The sequence below is a fragment of the Uranotaenia lowii genome, chromosome 3, assembly GCF_029784155.1.
Source record: "Uranotaenia lowii strain MFRU-FL chromosome 3, ASM2978415v1, whole genome shotgun sequence".
NCBI classification, from domain to species: Eukaryota; Metazoa; Arthropoda; class Insecta; order Diptera; family Culicidae; genus Uranotaenia; species Uranotaenia lowii.
The window spans coordinates 362,229,880-362,251,895 of NC_073693.1; the positions used below are offsets into that span (position 1 = coordinate 362,229,880).

The 22,016-nt window shown below is 35.8% G+C and overlaps 1 protein-coding gene and 1 long non-coding RNA gene across 2 annotated transcripts; both read right to left on the minus strand.

Moving 5' to 3' along the window:
* Positions 1 to 972: 972 nt before the first annotated feature.
* Positions 973 to 2,021, minus strand: LOC129750568 (uncharacterized). Its single transcript, XR_008738416.1, has 4 exons — positions 1,922 to 2,021; positions 1,726 to 1,853; positions 1,348 to 1,638; positions 973 to 1,284 (listed from the first exon to the last, which is right to left on the minus strand). It is a non-coding gene; the product is annotated as an uncharacterized LOC129750568 (long non-coding RNA).
* Positions 2,022 to 8,473: 6,452 nt separating this feature from the next.
* LOC129755859 (sarcoplasmic calcium-binding protein-like) lies at positions 8,474 to 21,932 on the minus strand. Its single transcript, XM_055752549.1, has 5 exons — positions 21,860 to 21,932; positions 10,452 to 10,946; positions 9,263 to 9,439; positions 8,892 to 9,200; positions 8,474 to 8,828 (listed from the first exon to the last, which is right to left on the minus strand). The coding sequence occupies exons 2-5, from the start codon at positions 10,611 to 10,613 to the stop codon at positions 8,598 to 8,600; spliced, it is 879 nt and encodes a 292-aa protein (XP_055608524.1). The 5' UTR covers positions 10,614 to 10,946; positions 21,860 to 21,932; the 3' UTR covers positions 8,474 to 8,597.
* Between the last annotated feature and the right edge of the window lie 84 nt (positions 21,933 to 22,016).

Genomic DNA, 22,016 nt, shown 5'->3' on the forward strand with positions numbered 1-22,016 from the left:
AAAGTGATACCAAATTTTGCTAAAATTGAGACCCTAGTTACACCTCGTTTTCCGAGAGCTTGGAGAGCACAATAATGCCAATATAAGGCATCACATATTTTTAGTGATAGCAAAATTTGAAGTTATTATGCTCTCGAATCTTTCGAAAAATAAGGTGAACCCATGAAATCTCAGATTAAGCAAAATTTGGCATCACGTTGCTAATCAAGCACGTAAACTTTGCTTTCACTTTTGCTGTGTACCACACTATGTAAAGCAAATTTCACTCTCAAGGCATGATAGCAAATTTTTCTATAATTTGGTCGTAAACGTATGCTCGAGTATTGATTTTTTTGTTTTGAATAAATATAAATAAGAAAGCTTACTAAAAAATTCAACAAAAAATTTTTTTTATGATTTTAAAATTTTTCAGTAAAAAGTAAAATTTCTTGTTATTATTTTCAAGTCGCAACACAATTCTCTTCCGGTACACTTTCGTCTAACTAAACGCCTAAAGTTATACTAAGGAAGCAAAGCATTACTTTAAGAACAGAGTTTGATAATCACATAAGAATATTATTTGTTAGAATCTATAATCACGTATTTTAGTTGTCTACACAAAGGCGTAAAAAATCTGTGTGTTGAGTTACAAAATTTAATGTTGTGATATCGATAAAATTATTTATAGATAAAATTATTATTTGCGTTAAGATATTCACAAACAATACTAAAAATACAACATTATGGAAGAAACCATCTAAAACAAACATTTCCCGAGTTCAAATGCCTAGCGCGAGGAGTCAGTGCTCATAGAATTTTTGAACTTTTGTCAACGAAGCATGAGTCAATTTAACTCTTGCCTAAAAATTTAAACCATAAAATCCGGTAAATGTCACCATCCGGGTAACGGGTTTAAAAAATAGATAAACATATTCTAAATATTTTCTTTTTCACGTGGAAAACTAAATAAGGTGAAAAAAACTTACCTAAAACATCACACATAGGGCTTGGTTCCCGGTTAATGGCATGTTGGGCACGAATTCTTTGAGAGTCGTTGATGAGAGCGAAACCAGTGTAGGATTCCATCATAACCAGCACAAAGTTGGAATTATAGAGATAAAAACCGCCCCAGTAGGATTTTGACTGTTTCTCTATCATCTATCTATTATTAACGGCAACCAAAGCAGCACCACCGGCACTCCCACCAGCTCCGGTTCCTCAGATTACTTAAGCGCTTTTTGCAGATCACCTGCCCCGTCTTTGCATCTAATCTTTTCTTTTTATTTCGCACCGTACCACCGAAACCTAGAAAACAAAAAGTTATGATTCAAATTTAACCTAATTCATTAACTTCAAAGTTCCTCTTACCTCCGGACAAGATGCATCGACGTAATCTTCATGATTGGTCGTGGTTCCGCCCGCACGCTTCTGTGTATTGAGCACTTTACCACAGAAAGGTATCACCGGTTGACATACTTGATTCTTACTGGAAATTCCCACGCAGGTGATTTGAAACAGCCCGGGAACAGATAACAAAACCACCTCCACCGACACACGAAACAGCAGCTGACTGACTGACGGGTGCTATAAGTCAGAAAACAGTCGTCCCTGTGTTACGGGTAGTCCGACCGTAGACAATCGAAAATTCCTGGATCGATCCTGGAAAAGTTCGGAAACCTAATTAGTTGCTGCTGAAATGCCTAATTCACAGAGGAGGAGGATGGGGACATTTTGGATAATACCGACCGTACATGTTTCGACTGATAGTAGTGACCACCATTGGTGCCTTCATAATAGTCTAGAATCTACTCCGATTGGGCCCACGATGAACTGGCGGCGAAGCCTTGGGAGGTGTATTTTTGTGCTGGTTTCCACTTCCAGTCATTGAAATTTGAAAAAAAAAATAACATAAAATTTTAAAATCTAAATAAACCAAACTTACGATTTCCTGTTCTTCAACATCTGCTAGCTCGTGCTGTCGCGAGACCGCAATCCTAAAGGTTGCCCTCAAGATCGACACCACTTTCACTCTGAGATTTATCGGTTATCGGAACCGTCCCTCCAAAAACGAAAGATAACAAACACAAATATTTGACAAAACGACAGGTTCATTCCGGAAGAAAAACAAACAGAAAATGGTTCGGTAACTGCTGCCGTATACCCACTACTTCTCTACGGCATAATGCAATTGCATTTTCGATTGGAGTGGAAATAAAAATAGACTAAAATGATTTGTTTTCATTGAAATTGAACTTATTAAAAATAACACGAGATAATTTGTGACAAGCTGCACTAATGTAATGAATAACGCGATCTTTTTGTATTGTCAGTATGAATGTTTCAATTAAACTAAGTGTTTTTGCATACAAAAAAATAGCATAGTTCCACCAATCAAGTAATTTCTAACGGGGCGTCCGAAAATTGATGTTATGGATAATGCTGTCGTGTTCATTATAAGAACCACTCACTTCACTTATTTTTCACAGCTTACAATTGAAGCACCCAAGTTTATTTTCCACTAATACCTATAGTCACAACTGTCTTTCCTGAAACTTGTTTCCAGAATGATCTCAAAAAAGATAATTCAGTAAACGAGTTTCAGGAAAGACGGATGTGACTATAATAGGTATTACTGGAAAATAAACTTGGGTGCTTCAATTATAAGCTGTGAAAAATAAATGAAGATGAGTTTTTCTGATAGTGAGCACGACAAATGCAACAATTGATTTTTTTTTTTCAAATAGATGCCCAATAACGTTTACAAACAAAAAAAGTTTTTTTTTTTAATTCACGAAGGCAAGCTTCACACAAAAAAAACAATTTAGAAAATGCCTCGTTATTTAACTACCTAGAAAATTCTCTTCTTGATTTCAAGTTTAGAAACAAATTGAAATTGTGAACATGACTGCATTTGCGTTTTGATAACTTTTCCTAGAAACAAAAAAAAGTTTTGAAATCGTTAACAAGCATTGTTAACAATTTGATTTTTCTTCGGATCACCGACAGTAGAGATTTTTATTTTCTGCATTTTGCGTTTTACAATCGGTGCTGGAATATTAAGTGAGTATATTAAAATCGTCATGACATTTACAAAATATTAATTGATAGTTATAGTTTTCCTGATGCGTACTGACTTGAAATGCACCCTTCAGTTTAAAATATATTGTTTTCTACATGTTAACCACTTTTTATAAAATTTTAGCTGTGTCAACATTTTGATAACGTGATAATTAAAGTTTTTGTATCTTTTTATTTTTGAAGAAGCCATTTTTGTCATGTTTATTTCATGTTTATGTGCGTTGACTTTTTCAATAAAAATACCAAAAAAAATATCATTTTGGTTAAAACTCTTTTTAGTTTTCACTTCCGAAAAAATACTAGCTCAATTATGCCCAATTTTGCATTTGTTTGTGGTTGTACTTATGCGTCAAACGTAATCTTTCCATGATGGAAAACAACACCCAACTATGCTATCATTGCGGTATCAAAAGCTCAATTTGGTCTCAGTTTGCTTTCATTTTTAATTTTGATTTCAAATGTATTTTTTTCGAAAATTTCATATGATTTACAGTGCCTGAACGATGCCTTGTTTTGCTTTCAAAATAAATGCTACATCACAATTTGCTTCCAGTTTGCTGTTGATACCTTATTTTGTTCTCAGGTTGCAAGCAATCCAGTATTTTGGAAACCTTAATTATGCCTTATTTTGCTATCATCTAAAATTCGACAGCAAATGGTGCTCTCATTTTGCTGTTCACACCTCATTTTAGTATCAATTTGCTATAGTTTTTGGCATCAAAGTCTGCTCGGGTCTGGGTTTAATTTTCAACATTTGGTGGAAAAGTGAACATTGAAGAATGGAAACACGCATAAACACTTCCCATTTTGTATTTTCCTCAAATAAATACTATTTACGTCTTTGTCAAATTTTTAATAAAAATTTACTTTTGATTAAATTCAACCTTTTCTATATGAAGGTTTTATATAGAAAAGTGATAAGCATTGCATAAGGTTTTTTCCCGGTTTTGATGTCGAATTCCCGGTTATTTCACGGTTTTCCCGTTGTTATTTTCAATTCCCTGTTTTTCCACGATTTTCCCGGTTTTCCCGGTTCGCTGGCCACCCTGTTCAATAGCAAAGGCATAATTAGTAAAATAAAACCGAATTTAAATTTTGTAGTATTGGTAACGTGTTCTTTAAAATTTAAGATAACCTGAAGAGGGATAACATTTGTCAATTTGTAAATCTCCCACAAGGACGATTTATTGAAATAGATATATGTATTTTTTCTTAGGAATTTTTGTTTACAATTTTTTTCACTGTAAAACAAATTTGCAATGATTATGAATAACCAAACACATTTTCATCTTGTTTATGGACAACTTTCCCGATACACCACCTATCAAAAAAAAAATAGGATATTATGAATAAATCCATTGAATTTAGATTTTTTTCTCTGTGTGACAGGGTAAATTTGAGATTCAACTCGAAAGAGTTCAGAAGGTCCGTACTTAAAGTTATTTTTGATAAATAATCTGTTTCAGATGATTGATTTATATGCCGTTTCGTATTGTTTCTGAGTAATAATTAACATGCGTCTTCGCTGCTGGCTGCCCTTGCAGGTATTCTAGGAAATCTTATACCACTTCGAATTTTGGCTGCTGGTAAGGCAATACTTAGGTGTGACCTCGTGGCAGCGTTTTTGGCTATCATCTCGAAGGGTCGCGGTTCAAATCAGGATTAATTTTTTTCATTAGGTTGTTCAATTTCTTGAGTAAACAAATCAAACCAATGTGTAGCAGAACCGGCGTGTGTGTCGGCATGTATCGAAAAAAGTAAAAAACAAAGCAATTCAGTAAGATGAATTGAGGTGGTGGGATGAATAAAGATGGATTCCGAGAAGAAAGTAAGAGAGGAGAGGAGAGTTTTTTTGTTATTGCTGATTAAACGATTAGGCCGTTCAAATAGAAGGCCGTTCAAATCTGTTATGGAAATTCAAAGTTTCAATAAAAACTTCAATTTTGGGCTGAATAAAACAAATTTTAACAGATTGATTATTATGATTAATCTGTGTTGAACCTTTCTAACGAGACTTTATGTTGCTTGGGTAAGTCTTAAGTTAAAATGTCTGAAAACTGTTTTCTACGTTTGAAAACCTATGAATTAAGTTTCATATAGGCCAAATATGGTTTATTGTTGGAGATTTTTTTATATTACTTTAAATGTAGTTTTAAAGTTTTAAATATCTGTTTTTTTCGAAGACTCCAAAACAACACCTCTCCTGATAAAATGATAGCATTTAGAAGCAAATGGGTTGTTTTATGAGAAAGTTCAAGTTTTTTCCTTTGTATAAGTTTAGTTTGAGAGCTATTTTTATGGTCATTATATGATAATTTTATGGATATTTAGAAAAAAAAACGGACATTTTTTCTATGGGAAAGCTTGTATAGAACAAATGGCTAAAAACCCTATCAAATGGTTATGTTTCATTAAAAAAAAAATGAACAAATTAGGTAACAGTGGAAGGACTTAGGGAATTGCATGATGGTAAAATTTCATTTTTTTTTGAGGCCAAAAAACATTGAGAATTTATAATTTTTGCCCCTAAATGTATGCAGCAACATTGTCCATCTTTTAAGTATATTTGTTTTTGAAAGAAAGCGTTGAAAAATTCAATTGAGTCCAAACAAAAAAAAAATACTGTTATTGATGTTTTAAGCCTTCTCTAAAACTCAAAACCATAATTTTGAAGATGTTGAGGTATTATAGTCACAACTTCACTGAAACATGAAAATTGGTTTTGTCACAAACATTTAGTTATAGCCACTAATGTCGTTTGAATATTCTGCTATCAATTATTATTATTATTAATGATCCCGCGCCGATCCACCGGTGCATAGGGCCGTGGTAAAAGCGTCTTCACCTGGTCCCAGTCAAGATTCTCGTCGACAGTTCGGATTTCAGCGGCTAGGCTTAAACCGCCACGAGTTTCTGGGTCTGCCTCTTCTTCGATGACCTTCTGGATTCCAATCAAGCGCCTCTCTGCAAATCTCGTTTTCATCTTTCCGCAGCGTGTGCCCAATCCATCTCCAATTACGTTCCCGAATCTCGATTTCTAGCGCCCTTTGATGACACCGGCGATGTAGTTCCTCATTCGAGATCCAGTTGTCAGGCCACTAAGCGCGGATGATGTTCTGCAGACAGCGATTCACAAAAACTTGCAGTTTTCGCGTCGTCACCGCATATGTGCACCAAGTTTCGCACCCGTACAGCAATACGGATTTGAAGTTTGAGTTGAAGATTCGGATTTTTGTTCGTAGAGAGATCTGGCAAATAAAAAAAAAAAAAAAAAAAGTTACCGCCAGATGTTTCGGAGACTCGCAAACGCAAATCGGGCCTTTCTGATCCGGGTTTCGATGTCTTTCCTGGTACCACCATCAGGCGTTATCTGGCTACCAAGATACTGGAAGCACTCCACTTTTTCAACTTGTTGCCCAGCTACCATGAAACTGGAGGGATTTCCTGTGTTGATCTCCATCGACTTGGTCTTTCCGACATTGACTTTGATCCAGTCAGAATCTCATCCATTACGATGAGAAAAAGTAGCGGTGATAAGATACATCCTTGTCTCACTTCTGCTACCAATGATCATGTTTTATACTCCTCGCCTCAGTAAGAATTTAAAAAAAATGTTTCAAAAAAGCAACCCCTTCTAAAATATTCGAAAATTATATAAAAGTGTGATCAATGTTTCCCCAGTTTACGGTACTACTTTTCGAAAAGTTCATTCCACAACCTATTTGATCATAAATTTTTAGTCGTTGGCATATTCTCCCACATGTTGTTAAATATTTGTTGAAATGCGCTTCTTGTTGAATGAAACACGTTGCAAAATTCGATTTTTCCAGCACTCGATAAGCCTCATTATATATTTTAACGACTCGTACTGAAAAAATCCGTCACACGTGTGGTAAACCTTCCCTTTTCTAATCATTTCCTCCAAATTCCAACTTACCAATCTCACACGATACAACACCATCCCTGCCCTGAATCAATTCAACATTTCGCCGCCAACAAACCATCCAACCATTCTTCCCTAAATTGGAATAGAGAATCGATTCCAAAACCTTCATCTTATAAGTCACCAACGCTATCCAATAGGCTATTGGTACGTTTGTTGGCGGCGAAATGTTGAATTGATTCAGGGCAGGGATGGTGTTGTATCGTGTGAGATTGGTAAGTTGGAATTTGGAGGAAATGGTTAGAAAAGGGAAGGTTACCACAACACGGTGCTGTTGATATTGGATTCAGCTGGAAGTTTGAAAATAAATTCATGTACCTACAGTGTTAGCATCATTCTCTGGAATTACAAAAGTATTGTGAAAGTACTCCAGCATTGGGAAGAATGAAAGCTTGCTACCTTTAAAAACAAGTCCTCGGACAAAAACATAAAAAAAAACTATTTTGCTTACTACAAATGTTAACTTGTTATAATCATATATATAAAATAGATAAAAGATTTGGAATTACGATAAAATTAAAAATTGAATCTTCAATTCTGTTAGTATCTTTTCTTGTTCTGGTAGTTCGTTTGTAGTAATATAACGAAAAACCAGGTGGCAGCACAAACTCCAAAACATTTGCTGCTCAGAACTTGTATGCATGAAATATTTCATTGCATGCAACTTTTTTTTGAATCCGTCAGTCAGTTCACAGTTGTATGGCAACATGTGCTGCAGATTTTTCGCATTAATGTCGAATTAATAGTTTATCCGTAATTTCATTCGACCCCCACCCCCAATGTTGTCAAGGTAAGGCCGAGGCCTACACATTACAATCCAACTTTTGGGGAAAACATTAGCGCCAAGCTGAAGAACGACAACTAATTTTGATTGTTGGTTTGTGGGTTACCCACAATCAAAATCAGTTGTCGTTGTCCGGCTAGGCGACAATATGTTCCCCAAAAGTTTACTTGTGAATTGTGTGCTACTTTCCGTTTGCATTTACCTTTGCGTTGGTCAGATGCTCTGGATCTACACAGTTGGAATCCGTTTGCTGCTTCCGGAAACCACCAAACAACGTTGGCGTTTCCGTTGATTTTTTTTTTCAGCCAATTATTTAACAAGTTATTTTCCTTTCCAGCTGCCAGAGTAACTCAGTGTCCTAAGAATGAAACCTTCCGAAGAATCGGACGACCATGTGGGAAGTCTTGTGGCACTTATGGACAGCTGTGTGCCATGAAAGCCATCAATCGATGTCAGTGTTTAGTGGGTTATGCAAAGAATCGCTCGAATGTTTGCGTTCGGTTTCGAGATTGTCCCAAGAATTGGGAGTTTGCCGAATATTTTGAACGACTGTAGAATAAGAAATTTTTATTGTTTAAAATATTTTTTTCAACTTCAAAAATTCGTATTGAAACTTGTGGTGTGATGAATAAAAATATGTAGGTAGTTACAATTAAATTACAAATATAAAGAAACTTTTATTTGCTCATTAAAATGTCATCAAGCGATTTATCACAATGTATTAGTTTTTGAGGTAATGATGGAAGTTGCTATGTTTTGCTTAACTCTAGCTGTGATTTTGGAGAAAAAAAAAGTCATTGTGTATTCAAAATTTCAATGATCAACCAACGGGCCCCAGAACAGTCTCGAAGCGTTAGCCTCATTTTCGGTCAGAAGGAAATCCCGCCCCAGTTTGATGAACTCGTCCAGCGTAATCTGACCGTCACCATTCTTATCGATGACTGCAAACGAAACGGCGGCATTTTCCTCGGTCAAACCGAGACAACGGAAAAATAGTTTGAATTCATTCAGAGAAATCGCCCCCGAATGATCCTTGTCGACGGCCTAAAAACAATAAATGGATGTTATTTAGGGTTCAATATAAGGCAAATAATCCTGCAATCATACCCTGTAAAGATAAGGCAAAAATCGGTGCACCTTCCAGCGCAAATCCTTATCGTTGACCACATGGTGCATATCGGCCAGATACTGCTCCACCGTAATCAAATTGTACGGCGTGATTTCTCCCCACTGTTCCGTCCAGGTGCTTTTCATGATTTCCCTGAATTCGTCCTTTGCGCGATCATCCAGATGGCCTAACGAACCGAACTTTTCGGTCAACAGCCGAAAGTCGTCGTACGAAATCACTCCGTCGTTGTTGACGTCCAGCAGGCCGTGCAGGGTGCGCATCTTCCGGCGCCAGAATTCACTGGTTCCCTAAAACAAACACAAAATTATGAATTCTAAACCAATGACAACAATAACGGCAAAGTTTATACCCTTTCACGCCGTTGCTTGATCTTCCGCTCAACCCGAGGGCTGCGTTCGTCATCTGAATCAGAATCCGAGTCACTTTCGTAGGCCCGTTCCGGGCGATTGCTTTTCTTCGAATATTGTCTGACGTTTGTTGATAGGAAACTTGGTCGAGTGTTGGCCGCGATTGATGCTTTCTGGCACTGGAATGAAGAAATAGGTTATTCAACGTTGCAAGACGACCGTCAAAAGGAGATTTGATGATTTCACAGCGGAATTCTTTAATATACTCCGTGTAATTAAGGATTTTGGCAAGTTTCAGAGATACAACGCTTTGAAAAAAGGAAAAAGCACGTTTTTGGAAAATAGAAATAGAAAAATTGTAATCTTTCCTGACATTACAAGGACGATTAAAAGTCTGCTAAATATTTTGACTTGTGCTTCTCGATTCTTGATTATTGATTATTGATTCTTGATTCTTGATTCTTGATTCATGATTCTTGATTCTTGATTCTTGATTCTTGATTCTTGATTCTTGATTCTTGATTCTTGATTCTTGATTCTTGATTCTTGATTCTTGATTCTTGATTCTTGATTCTTGATTCTTGATTCTTGATTCTTGATTCTTGATTCTTGATTCTTGATTCTTGATTCTTGATTCTTGATTCTTGATTCTTGATTCTTGATTCTTGATTCTTGATTCTTGATTCTTGATTCTTGATTCTTGATTCATTGTTCTTGATTTTGCATTTGTCGATTAATAAATCAAAAGAAATTTTTTAATTGAATTGTGAAATTAAATGTCAAACTTGCAGAATTTCCCAAATAAGCGAAAATCAATGCTCCGAATTCTAATCGAATGATTTTGCATCCATTGACTAACCGAGCAACTTTATGAACAACCAGCTAGTCGAGATTGCTTTTATGATCTTCATTGTCCATGTTCTCTGCTTTGTTATTGTGTCGATCGTTCATTTTTTTTAATTTGGGATATGGCTAACACACAGATTGATACACTCGATCGAGTTGAGTTCAACTTCAACATTAGAGGTTTGAAACTTAGAAGGGGAAAAAAAACAAAATTAAAAACTGGTTTCACAGCTTAGGAAGAGAACTTGAATCTGAAGAACTTTCTCCTTGGAACAAATGGTTTTCTGTTATCGTGGCAACGATCTGGGTGTTCTAAATTATCAAAGCAAGAGGGGCCATACTTACTTTTACCACGTGTAATGGTGACGTTTCTCCCTGTCGTTGATGAGGAACCGAGTTGATCGTAGCAAGCGAGGTCAAGTTTCGTTCCACCAGCAAACGTTTGCCCATCGAAGATGAAGAAGGTGTGGAAAATCGCACACAATTTCGCAGCACAGCAAATGCCATCTTGGATTGTCGTTAGTCGTTTGACGTTTTTGCGAAGCTTGCGAAGTAAATTCAGTTTCTGCTCAGTTTTTCTTTCACCCAAACACGTGTTTTCTCGATTCCAGCACTTTCTCAGCTGTCTTAAGGTATTAGAATAATTAATAACCAACTGTTCTTTAACCGTATCACACAAATTCCAGGGTTCCCCTTCGATGCGTTTCGATTCGCGTTCGAACTGGAAATGCGTCTTAGTTGGAAACTTTTTGGCCCAGCCAGCAGCGGCGTCGCGAGAGAGAGACAAGGATCCAACAGCAGAAGCAGCGTTTTTTGTGGGTCTTGTTTGGTTTGGTGTTCCTAGTTTGGCGATAGATTTTAGATAGACGACGAATACTGAAAACATGCCGTTGTGTTATGTTGTTCTCTTGCGCAACACGCATACAGCTCAACGCGGCCAATCCCTGCGCTGTCCCACCCCCCTTACATGATAGCGCGTCGCGATGCTGCTGTTCTTATTTTGATTCGATACAAAAAAAAGCAAGCGGTTTCGCCGCTTATCCATCCGGATGTTTTTTGTATTTCTCTATTCCTACGATCGTTTGAGGGAGATTTTTGTTTTTTGAGGTTTCTCCATTATACACTTGTTGATTTCAACTTTCCTAATGGATGTGATAAGATCTAAATGTCAGGCGTACGCGTAGGTTCTTAAACTTGAATTAAACCATGCAATCCCATTTCGAATCAAAATGTCTTACTCATTATTCAGAATTTGAATTTGGAAAGGGAAAAGAATTGTTTTAAAACGGCTTTAAAATAGCTACATTTCTAGGGATTCAACCCGTTTGGAATGTGTTTACAACATGTGTCCAAATAGCTTTGCAAAAAGCAGCTGTATTTGAATGGCAAATAAAGTTTGGCTTCGTTGTGTTGTACGAATTCTAATGCCTTTATAATAGTGTCGAATCGCTTCACAACAAAAAAAAACTATAAACCAAGAACCATCCGGTTTATAGTTCTGCTGAACAATTTTGGCAAGCGCCAAAAAAAAAACGGCGTACAATTTTAACCGAAACCCCAGTTCACAAACATCATTAGAATGTTGTGAATCGCGACGCCCGTTTCTTCTGTTATGTTCTTCTTCCACAACTCACTGACCGGCATTTGGTGGCGTCGTGGTATTTTGTTCTTCTATAACAAACTGCGCATATAAGTAGGTATGTTTGGTAAGGGAGCGGTTGCAGCATAAATTCATTCAAGGGGACATTTCATTCATCTACCGGATTGTGGTATGTGTCGTATTTTTTTTTTATAAACTTCTTGTAATCTTCTCACTATTTCCTTTTTTCAATTTTGATAACAAGGTCATACGCGTCTTATTTCCGAAAAATTCGTCAAATGAATCACAGCTTTTTTCAACATACACGCTAAACTCTTTTAAATCACCATTCGATATAGTTAACCCATCTGACAGCATTACATCTGTTCAAGGTTATTCATCATCAATAAATTAAAGCATCACAATACACATAAGCTTAATCAGCGGAATGTGCTAATTAAGAGTTCTCCAGACAAATTCACAAGTTATTCTAAAATTCGCATATCAGCCTATAATCACTACATTACTACCCGTCTCTACTCTTCGACAATATTTATCAAAAATATGAAGAAAAAACTGCTAAAAATTGTACTCAAAAATTCATCGAAATATTTCCCTACTTGTTGGTTGCATCACTACTCCTTTTTTATCCGAATCGTGTTTAAACAAATGAGATGCGCTATCAAATACTCTCTCTTAATAGTTTGTCAATAATACACTTACTTACTTACTTAATGATCCCGCGCCGATCCTCCGGTGCATAGGGCCGTGGTAAAAGACCTCCACTGTTGACGATCCGGAGCCAGCGTCTTCACCTGGTCCCAGTCAAGATTCTCGTCGACAGTTCGGATTTCAGCGGCTAGACTTCGCCGCCACGAATTTCTGGGTCTGCCTCTTCTTCGATGACCTTCTGGATTCCAATCTAGCGCCTCTCTGCAAATCTCGTTTTCATCTCTTCGCAGCGTGTGCCCAATCCATCTCCACTTACGTTCCCGAATCTCGATTTCTAGCGCCTTTTGATGACACCGGCGATGTAGTTCCTCATTCGAGATCCAGTTGCCAGGCCACCAAGCGCGGATGATATTCCGCAGGCAGCGGTTTACAAATACTTGCAGTTTTCGCGTCGTTACCGCATATGTGCACCAAGTTTCGCACCCGTACAGCAATACGGATTTGACGTTTGAGTTGAAGATTCGGATTTTTGTTCGTAGAGAGATCTGGCGTGACCGCCAGATGTTTCGGAGATTCGCAAACGCAAATCGGGCCTTTCTGATCCGTGTTTCGATGTCTTTTCTGGTACCACCATCAGGCGTAATCTGGCTACCAAGATACTGGAAGCACTCCACTTTCTCAACTTGTTGCCCAGCTACCAGGAAACAGGAGGGATCTCCTGTGTTGATCTCCATCGACTTGGTCTTTCCGACATTGACTTTGAGACCTGCTGCCTTGGAACTTTCGGTGAGGTCGTCGAGTTTGCTCTGCATATCTGGTTGTGTTTGGGCGAGCAAAACAATATCGTCAGCCAGGTCAAGGTCGTTCAGTTGCTCCATTGTTGAAGGATTCCACGGCAATCCTCGGTTCGGTGCACAGTCAATCGATCCAATCAGAATCTCATCCATTACGATTAGAAAAAGTAGCGGTGATAGAATACATCCTTGTCTCACTCCAGCAGTTACCGGGATTGGTTCGGACAAGACACCGTCGTGCAAGACCTTGCACGAAAATGCCTCATACTGTGCTTCGATGAGATGGACTAGTTTCTCTGGGACCCCTCGTCGCCTTAGAGCCGCCCAGATGTTTTCATGGTTAAGTCGGTCAAATGCTTTTTCGAAATCAACGAACACCAGCAGAAGAGAGTCCTGGAATTCGTTGATTTGTTCCAGTATGATTCGGAGCGTTGTGATGTGGTCCACACATGATCGCCGAGATCGGAATCCAGCTTGTTGCCGTCGGAGTGTGGCGTCTATTTTCTCCTGGATCCTGTTCAGAATCACTTTGCAGAGTACTTTGAGGGTTGTACAGATCAACGTTATGCCTCGCCAGTTACCGCACTCTGTCAGGTCTCCTTTCTTCGGGACCTTTACGAGGATACCCTGCATCCAGTCGGCCGGGAATGTTGCAGTATCCCAGATGTCAGCGAAAAGACGGTGCAACATTTGTGCTGATAGGGCAGGGTCGGCTTTCAGCATTTCAGCAGGGATGCAATCGATCCCAGGTGCTTTGTTGGATTTCATGTTTTTGATTGCCGCTTCTATTTCAGCCAGCGAAGGCGCTTCCGAGTTGACGCCATTTATGCGACTTACTGTTGGCGCTTCGAGCTGCAGATTCTGTTGGCCATCGCTATTCGTGACTCGGAAGAGTTGTTCGAAGTGCTCAGTCCATCGTTTGAGCTGATCTGTTCGATCGGTCAATAACTGACCTGCTCGGTCTTTTAGCGGCATTCTTGCATTAGTCCTTGCACCACTGAGGCGGCGAGAAATGTCATAAAGTAATCGGATATCTCCATTGGCGGCGGCTCTTTCTCCCTCTTCGGCTAGGGAGTTTGTCCAGGCTCTCTTGTCTCGTCTACAAGCTCGTTTAACTGCCTTTTCCAGCTCCGCATATCGTAAGCGGGCGGCTGCTTTGGCTGACCCGGTACATGCCTGCTCAATTCCGACTTTCGCCTTTCTCCGATCATCGACCATCCTCTAAGTTTCATCCGACATCCATTCACTCCTTCTTCCACAAACTTTACCGAGAGTACCATGGCTCGTCGTGATAAAGGCATTCTTGATTCCACACCACTGTTCCAATACACTCCAACGGGATAATTAACATGAATTCCATGTCACTCTTTTATCGGATGAACGAAAAATTCAGTGCATTGAATAAAGATAATCCTAATTCACAATTGCATTTCTTAGCAAATTCAATATTTTTTTTTTCTTTTGCTTTCATTTTCTCTTCTTTTATTTAATTTCCATTCTCAGTTTTTCTTATATAATGGTTTTGTTCTTTCCAGTTTTTTTTTTATTGTTACATTTCTCTAATATCGCTTATCTTTTCCATCTATCTCCTGCTTTTTTTTTAATCTCCCTTCGTTAAATGCTGTTTTAAATCTTATTCCCATTCCGTTAAAATTCTTTCATTTATTTAGCTTTCGTTCTTTTCTTCACTTTTAAAGTTTTTTTTTCTTTTCCAGATGTTTTCGCTCGTATCGTTTTGTTTCTGTTCAGTAAATTTTCCTTCCCTCTGTATCTCCATGCATTTTTCTTAAACAGTTTTTTTTATATTAATTTGATCAATTCGCTCTGACATCTCAACTATATTGTATCCTTCCTCCTTAATCTCACTTCGGTCTTCTCTCCATTAAATTTTATTCAAGTTTCTTTCATTCTTATTATGCTTCCTCTATTGTTTTTGTTGTGTGTTCTTCTTCTTAACGTTTGTTTTTGCTTTTAACTCTTATATTTTTTTTCTAAATCTCTTGTCCAATTTCCTGATCTAATTTCTATTTCTAATTCATCCTTCATTCTCCTTTGATTACGGCCAATTTTTCTTCTCCTTTTCCATATTTTTTAATTCTTTTCTCTCTGTTTTTGGGTCATGTTCAGTTATCCAGTTTTCTTTTCCATATTTTACATTTCTCTTTTCTTTTTCTTCTTCGCTCATCTCTTTTGTTCTATGCAAAAACTTTATGAAACTAACCCTTATTTCTTAGCTTTTTTTTTTAATTCTAGTGTCGAATTTTTCTGTCTTGTATTTCATTTATTATCGTAATCGCTTCTCACTTCTCTGTTTCTCATTAATCTGTAATCGAAGAGATTAATGAACTTTTAGTTTAAAGTATCTATAATTCAACAACAAACAAACAATCTGTAATCTTTTTCTCTTATGAATTTTTCTGTATAATATCTTTCATCATATATTACCCTTCTTTCTCAAAGTTTTTTTTCTTTATATCTCAACACCGGATTTTTTCTTTTCGTTATTTATCATCTTTATTATCTTTTCTCTCTCTTTTCAATTGATTCTTGAAACTTTTGATCATCGTATATAATTCTTTTACTTTCACATTTCCCTTTCTGTCCTCTTTTTCCTTCACAAAAGTGAACTAGATATAAGCACACTTGGCTTGTGATATAGCTCAGTTGGCAAGTCAATTGCTTCACGAGCAGATGTCCGTGAGTTCGAGCCCAAGAGTAAAAATCGAACACAGTTGTACCGGACAAGTTTTTCAATGACTGTCCGCCAACTGCATCGTTGATATAAGTCGCGAATGACATGAAGATGTTAAAACGACTAATCGAAACAAAAAAAAAAAAAAAATATAAGCACACAATTGTTATCAACAAAACGAATTTGGCTCCTTAAAGCCTAAAGGTATGAGCCGTTTCAAATAAAGAATTTCCAAAATAAATTTTTTTCTCACCATACGGATTTTACTTTTGTTCAAGACTTTTTTTATATTTTCTCTTTTTTATTTTCTTTTATTCATTCTTTGTTCTTTTTTTTTTCCGTTTTTTTATATCTCTTTTTTTAATTTGTTTTTTTTTTTTAAAGCCTTTTACTGTTCTGGGACTTCTATCGCTTAAATAACAAACTAAACTCCGCTTTTTTCATCAGAATAAAGCAAACATTATCCGAGAATTACCAGTAAATTTAACCATAACTCTATCTGCAAATGAAAATCAAAGTTACGCTCATTTGGCTGAAAAACACTCCTTTTTCAAATACTCCTTTTTCAAACTTTCACCGGTTCGCCGCCATTTTCTTGTGATACCATCAGACCCAAATAGCATTACTTTCGATTCATCTGACCACATCACCTTATTCCAGTCATCACTGGTCCATGAAATGTGGTCCAGAGCCCACTTCAAGCTTTTTTTTGATATTTTCTGCGGACAACCATGACTTCTTAAGCGCTACTCTGCCCTTAAGACCTTTCTTATGAAGACGATTTCGCACGGATTGTGATGTCAGTTGAATGGAAAATTCGCTTTCAATCTGTTTCGCAATTTTCGGAGCTGATAGTCCCCGGTCCAGCTCTGCCTTCTTCGCTTCGATCGCTTAGCTGGTCAGATTGAACCACGCTGTTTGTACCCCTGAACAATCCTAGCAACCGTATCTTTATTAAGCTGGACAATATCGGCAATATTACGTTAGCTTTTGCCGGTTTTGTGATGTTCAACAATCAAATTTCGGATGCTGATCTGAAATTTTGCTTTTTTGGGCATTTTGCAACCAATTACTTCCAATTTTGAACACGAAACACGAAACGAAAACTTCAAGAGCGTTAAATGACAGCTAGACACAATGTTTACATTCAAGAAAGCTGCAGGCTACACACTAAAACTTTTTTAAACACACTTAAATCGTAGTATTCACTTGAGGGTGGATAAACTTTTTTTTGCGTTTTTTTACCCTTTTTAATAATTTATCACATAAAACCCGGAGAAAAGATATAAACGCCGTATTTTCAATGGCGATATAATAAATATACATAAAATGATAAATTGTGGAGAAACATTCATGAAAGCAACTTGATTTCACCAGAAAAATATTACAATTGTAAATTTGTTAGGTGGGTGGATATACTTTTTTTGCATACTGTAACTACAAAAATTTTAGCTGGGAAACAAAAATAAACTTATTTGAAAAATTCCAAATTTAACAACTATTTTGAAGTAATATTAAAATCAAGAAGTCCAGAAAATAAACCATAATCCTAGAAAATCACGTAAATTGAAAATAAAAATCATAAGGACGTAAAAAGATTAAAATCAGATGATTTAAAAAAATCAATAAGTAATTTTAGGCTAGAAAATTGAAAACAAACAAAAAAAAAACCATCCGAAAAATTAAAAAAAATATTAAATCAAGGTTGTAAACAAAATTGACCAAATTTAATATAATGGAAAACCAAAGGATAAAATATGGAAAATATTAAATAAATCTAAAAAGATCTAGAAAACCAAAACAATCAATACAAATTTACCAATTGATAAATTTGAAAAAAAAAATCACTAGTGAAAAAAAACAGAACAAAAAAATTGACTCAATAAAGAAAATTCGAAAAAAAATTTTTGAGTATAAAAAAACATAAAGAAAATCACGAAATTTAAAAAAAAATTAAATAAACATATCAAGAAATTTCAGTAAACGGCAAAATAACAAAATAAAAAAAACACATAATCTAGAAAATAAAAAAAAAATACTATCAAAATGAAAAACAACTGAAAAACAAAAAAAAATGACAAAAAAACATTAAAATAAAAAAAATTCGCAAGAGAATGGAAAAACAATTACGAAATTCTCTATGGTTTCAACCATGAAGAATCTCCAAAAAAACACTAATTCCTTTGAAAAAAAAAACGAAAAGACTAATTACTAATAATCTATTAATCAAGGAGAACAAAAAACCATTTCTAAAAGAGAAAATAAAAAAAAAATCACTAGAGTCAAGCTATCTATTGCATTTCCGAAAAAAATCAGGAATTAAGAATTAATACCAAGTTTTAAAAAACAAATCAGTAACGATAAAATTAAATTAAATGAATTAAGAACAGTAACGCAAAAACAAACTTCCGAGATTGAAAATAAAAACAAACTAATGATAAAAAAAACAAGACACAAGTTAGGAAAATTTTAAATTAAGGAAATTTAAAAGAAAATTAAGGAAATTGAGGTTTTAATTTAATTAAAATTTAAAAAAAATAGAAAAACAAAAAAAAAACAAGTAAAGTAAAGTTTTTCAGCATTTTGAAATCAAACAAATCTTAGAAAACAATTTCCAAAAGAATCAAGAAAATCATAATATTGAGAAAAATAACAGACGATGGAAAATCTACAATATCTATTAAATCATGATTTAAAACTAATGACGACTCTAAAATTCAAGAAAATTTAAGAAAATCAACAAAATCAATAACAATGAAAAAAATAAGGCAAAATTTACAAAATTAAAAAAAAATCAAATATGGAACCTTAAACAAAAAAAAAAATCAAAATTTAGATCGTAAAAGATTTGAAATGAATTGAGAAAGAAAAATCGATGAAATAAGTAAATTTTAAAATCAAAATAAAAGAAAGTTATTGAAATAATCAAATAAGAACTCTATAGATTCAAAGGTTTGTGAGATTTATTTAAATAGATCCAATGTTATAAATGAAAAAGTCACAGTAATTCGGAATTCCAAGAAAATCAAAAGAAATTAAAAATAACATTACCAATGAAAAGTAATTTAACCCTTGGTTTCATAAAGTAACAAATTTGCAACAATTAATGTATGAAAAAGTGAAAAATCGTATTTTATTTTATTTATTTTTTCTTAATGTACACATCATTTCCAACTGATTAAAATTATTTTTAAAGCAAAATAAAAAATCATGAAATGAAGGGTTAATGATTTTCATGTTATTATAATTTTCACGTTCGTATCAGTATTGTGCAACTTCGTTTGCCACACGAAATCACCCACCGGTTGCTGATCCGATCCGATGCTGACTGACGCTTGCATTGTAGCTCGTACGCATACTAATGAGGGAGATTCTTATGCCTACCCTGAGAGAATGTGCTTACACATTCATACGTCCATTGGCGTCCCACACATGTCCCTTCTTCTCAGAAAAAAAGAAGAAAAAAAAAATCGAAATGTTTTGTTCAATTTTATTCTGTTCTCATTAAAGATAGTCCTGCATGTGGCTGATAGTCCTGCATAAGCGAATTATGCCCATGCCTGAACATTACACACTCAGCGCGGTGTTTTCTGAACTACGACGAGCACGGCGCCCATGTATAGCCATTATTTTCCAACCTTTTCTTCTCTCTTGAGTTGCCTCGCTTTCTGCTCACCGAGGTGGGCATTAAAATATTTTGAAGAGGTGTTTGTATTCAAGATGGGCTCACTCTTGATTGCGCGCCACCACAGAAAGAAGAGCTGCCATTTTATTCGAAATAATATTTTTCGTCTGCGATGAATTTTGTACCAAGAAAAAAAATGATGGACTCAGTATAAAAATTCCAAAGAATGACCTGAAGAATTTTTTTTTAAATACGTATATTTTCTTAGTATTTGCAGAAGGCAACTCATACAGGGAGCGTCAAATTGCTCACGGTTACACATTATAAATCTCACAGAGCAGATGTTAGATGTAACCATTTCATTTCTCTCAGTCAATTTGTCGCCTCATAAGAAGTGACAACTCAGGATGGTCAGTTGTTTAGTTTTTTAACGAATCATGCCTTTTTTAAATAATTGTTTACTTTTCTGTCATGCTTGTAGTTTTTTTATTATTATTTTTTTTTATTATGCTTCAAAAGAATCAAATGGAAAAAATTCTGTAATAGTATTTCATAGTCTGACGACCATTTAAATCAACTCAGAATAATAGAAGTAAAGGTGTTCACCAATGCTTTTCAATCGTTCAGAGAAATGGTCAATCCTACACAGTAATGCAAACGTTTCACTAGATAGTCGTCTGAGAAAATTACCCAAATATGCATGCCTTCAGTTTTTTTTGCACCATGCTCGTCTAATTTGTATAAATGTACTTAAATAAGAACCCATTCAACCAATTTGCGTATAATGAATCCATAAAAATCTCCACAAAAGCGGTGTTGTATTCCACTCCTAGAAACTTTGTTAGCTTTTTAAAAAAAAAGTTCGAAATACCGGAGGATTTATGTTTACCAAACATAGATCTATTCAATATCCCACATACTCCAATCTGAACTTCCAGGCAATGTTCCGTTTATATTTTTGCACTAATTCTTCATTTTACCCCATTAGATTCATCCTCATCACAGCAGTTTAATCATTTTTCTTTTATCTTTAAATTTTCTACAGCAATTGATTGCCGAAAAGCTTTTTTTTTTGCTGCCCATGTTAGACTTATTTCTCAATTTCAATCACTATTTCATATCATTATTTATATTCCATATCCACTTGCTTCAGTTTTTCAATCTATTCAATTTCGTTAAGCGTTTTTACCTTACTCATTTTGATTTCTTTTTTTTCAGTGAGTTGTCACACCAATTTCATCTTTGCTACAGTTAAAAGAGTCTACATCTTTTCCTTACCCATCATTTTCATCACAGTTTTTTCTATAGGGTATCCTTTTTTTGAAGTTCGTTAATTTCAACCAAATGGATCACATTTCATTTCTAGGAAGTTTTTCAAAACAAGTTGTTCTCAAAAAAGTAATCTTGATTGTCTTGGTGTAACGTATATGTTCTTGATACTTTTCCATTCCATGTAACTTCTATATTACTCTACGATGTAACTTTTCTGCAGTTCTGTTGATTCTAACGTGTTCCAAGGCTACCTTGTGCCTAACACTATTCACTGTTCAATATATAGACCTCCCCGATTTTTGCTGTACCTTCCATTTCCTGATTGGCAAAGTTTCTCACGATGTTCTATTTTTGACTCCATGCAAGACCAATCTTTTGTCATATTTGTCTCTTTTTGGCTTTGTCCTTCTAGTTGTGGCCTAAAATCCGGCAAATGATATTTTCCCTGTATTTTCCATTTGTTAAAAACAATGTAGCGTCTGAGTCGCATAGCAATAGCATCCTTTTAAAAGCTTTTTCCATTGTTGGCAATCTTTTTGCGTTCCCTACAATGCGATCTAATCTCATCACGACGATTTCGATTTCAATTTGAATTGGTCTCAACTAATTTTTTTTTGCGTTCTTCCCAACATAAACTTTTTCCATTGGGGTCAACACGCACAATTTTCTCTATTGCGGTCCTCCCAACTCGCAATTATCTAATTTTGCATTGCGGTCCTCCCAACTCGCAATTATCTAATTTTCATTGCGGTCCTCCCAACTCGCAATAATCTTATTTTCATTGCGGTCCTCCCAACTCGCAAACTTTTTATTAACAGTGCGGTCCTCCCAACACGCAGACTTTTCCATACTGCGGTCCTCCCAACACGCAGCCTTTTCTGATTTGCGGTCCTCCCAACTCGCAAATTTCTTTTATATTGCGGTCCTCCCAACACGCATGTTTTTTCCTTGTTGCGGTCCTCCCAACTCGCAACCTTCCCAAAGTCACTGGGGTCCTACAGACAAGCAGTTTTTTTTTATTATCCTCAACTCAAGGTCTCTGGCTTAGTATTTCCAATGTCACAAAAATTCACCAAACTGTAGATTTGGCAACACTGCTCACTAAATTTTCACACTAACACACTACTTTCTTACGACAAAATCACTTGATTCTCTTTTGTTCACTTTAGCACTCCGGTGGGTGATTTCCGTAGAGATATTTGTTTGAGTTGAAAGCAATGCAGGTGCAGGAACAAAAAAAATCAATTACGGTCCTGTTTCGGTCGCCAAATGTGCA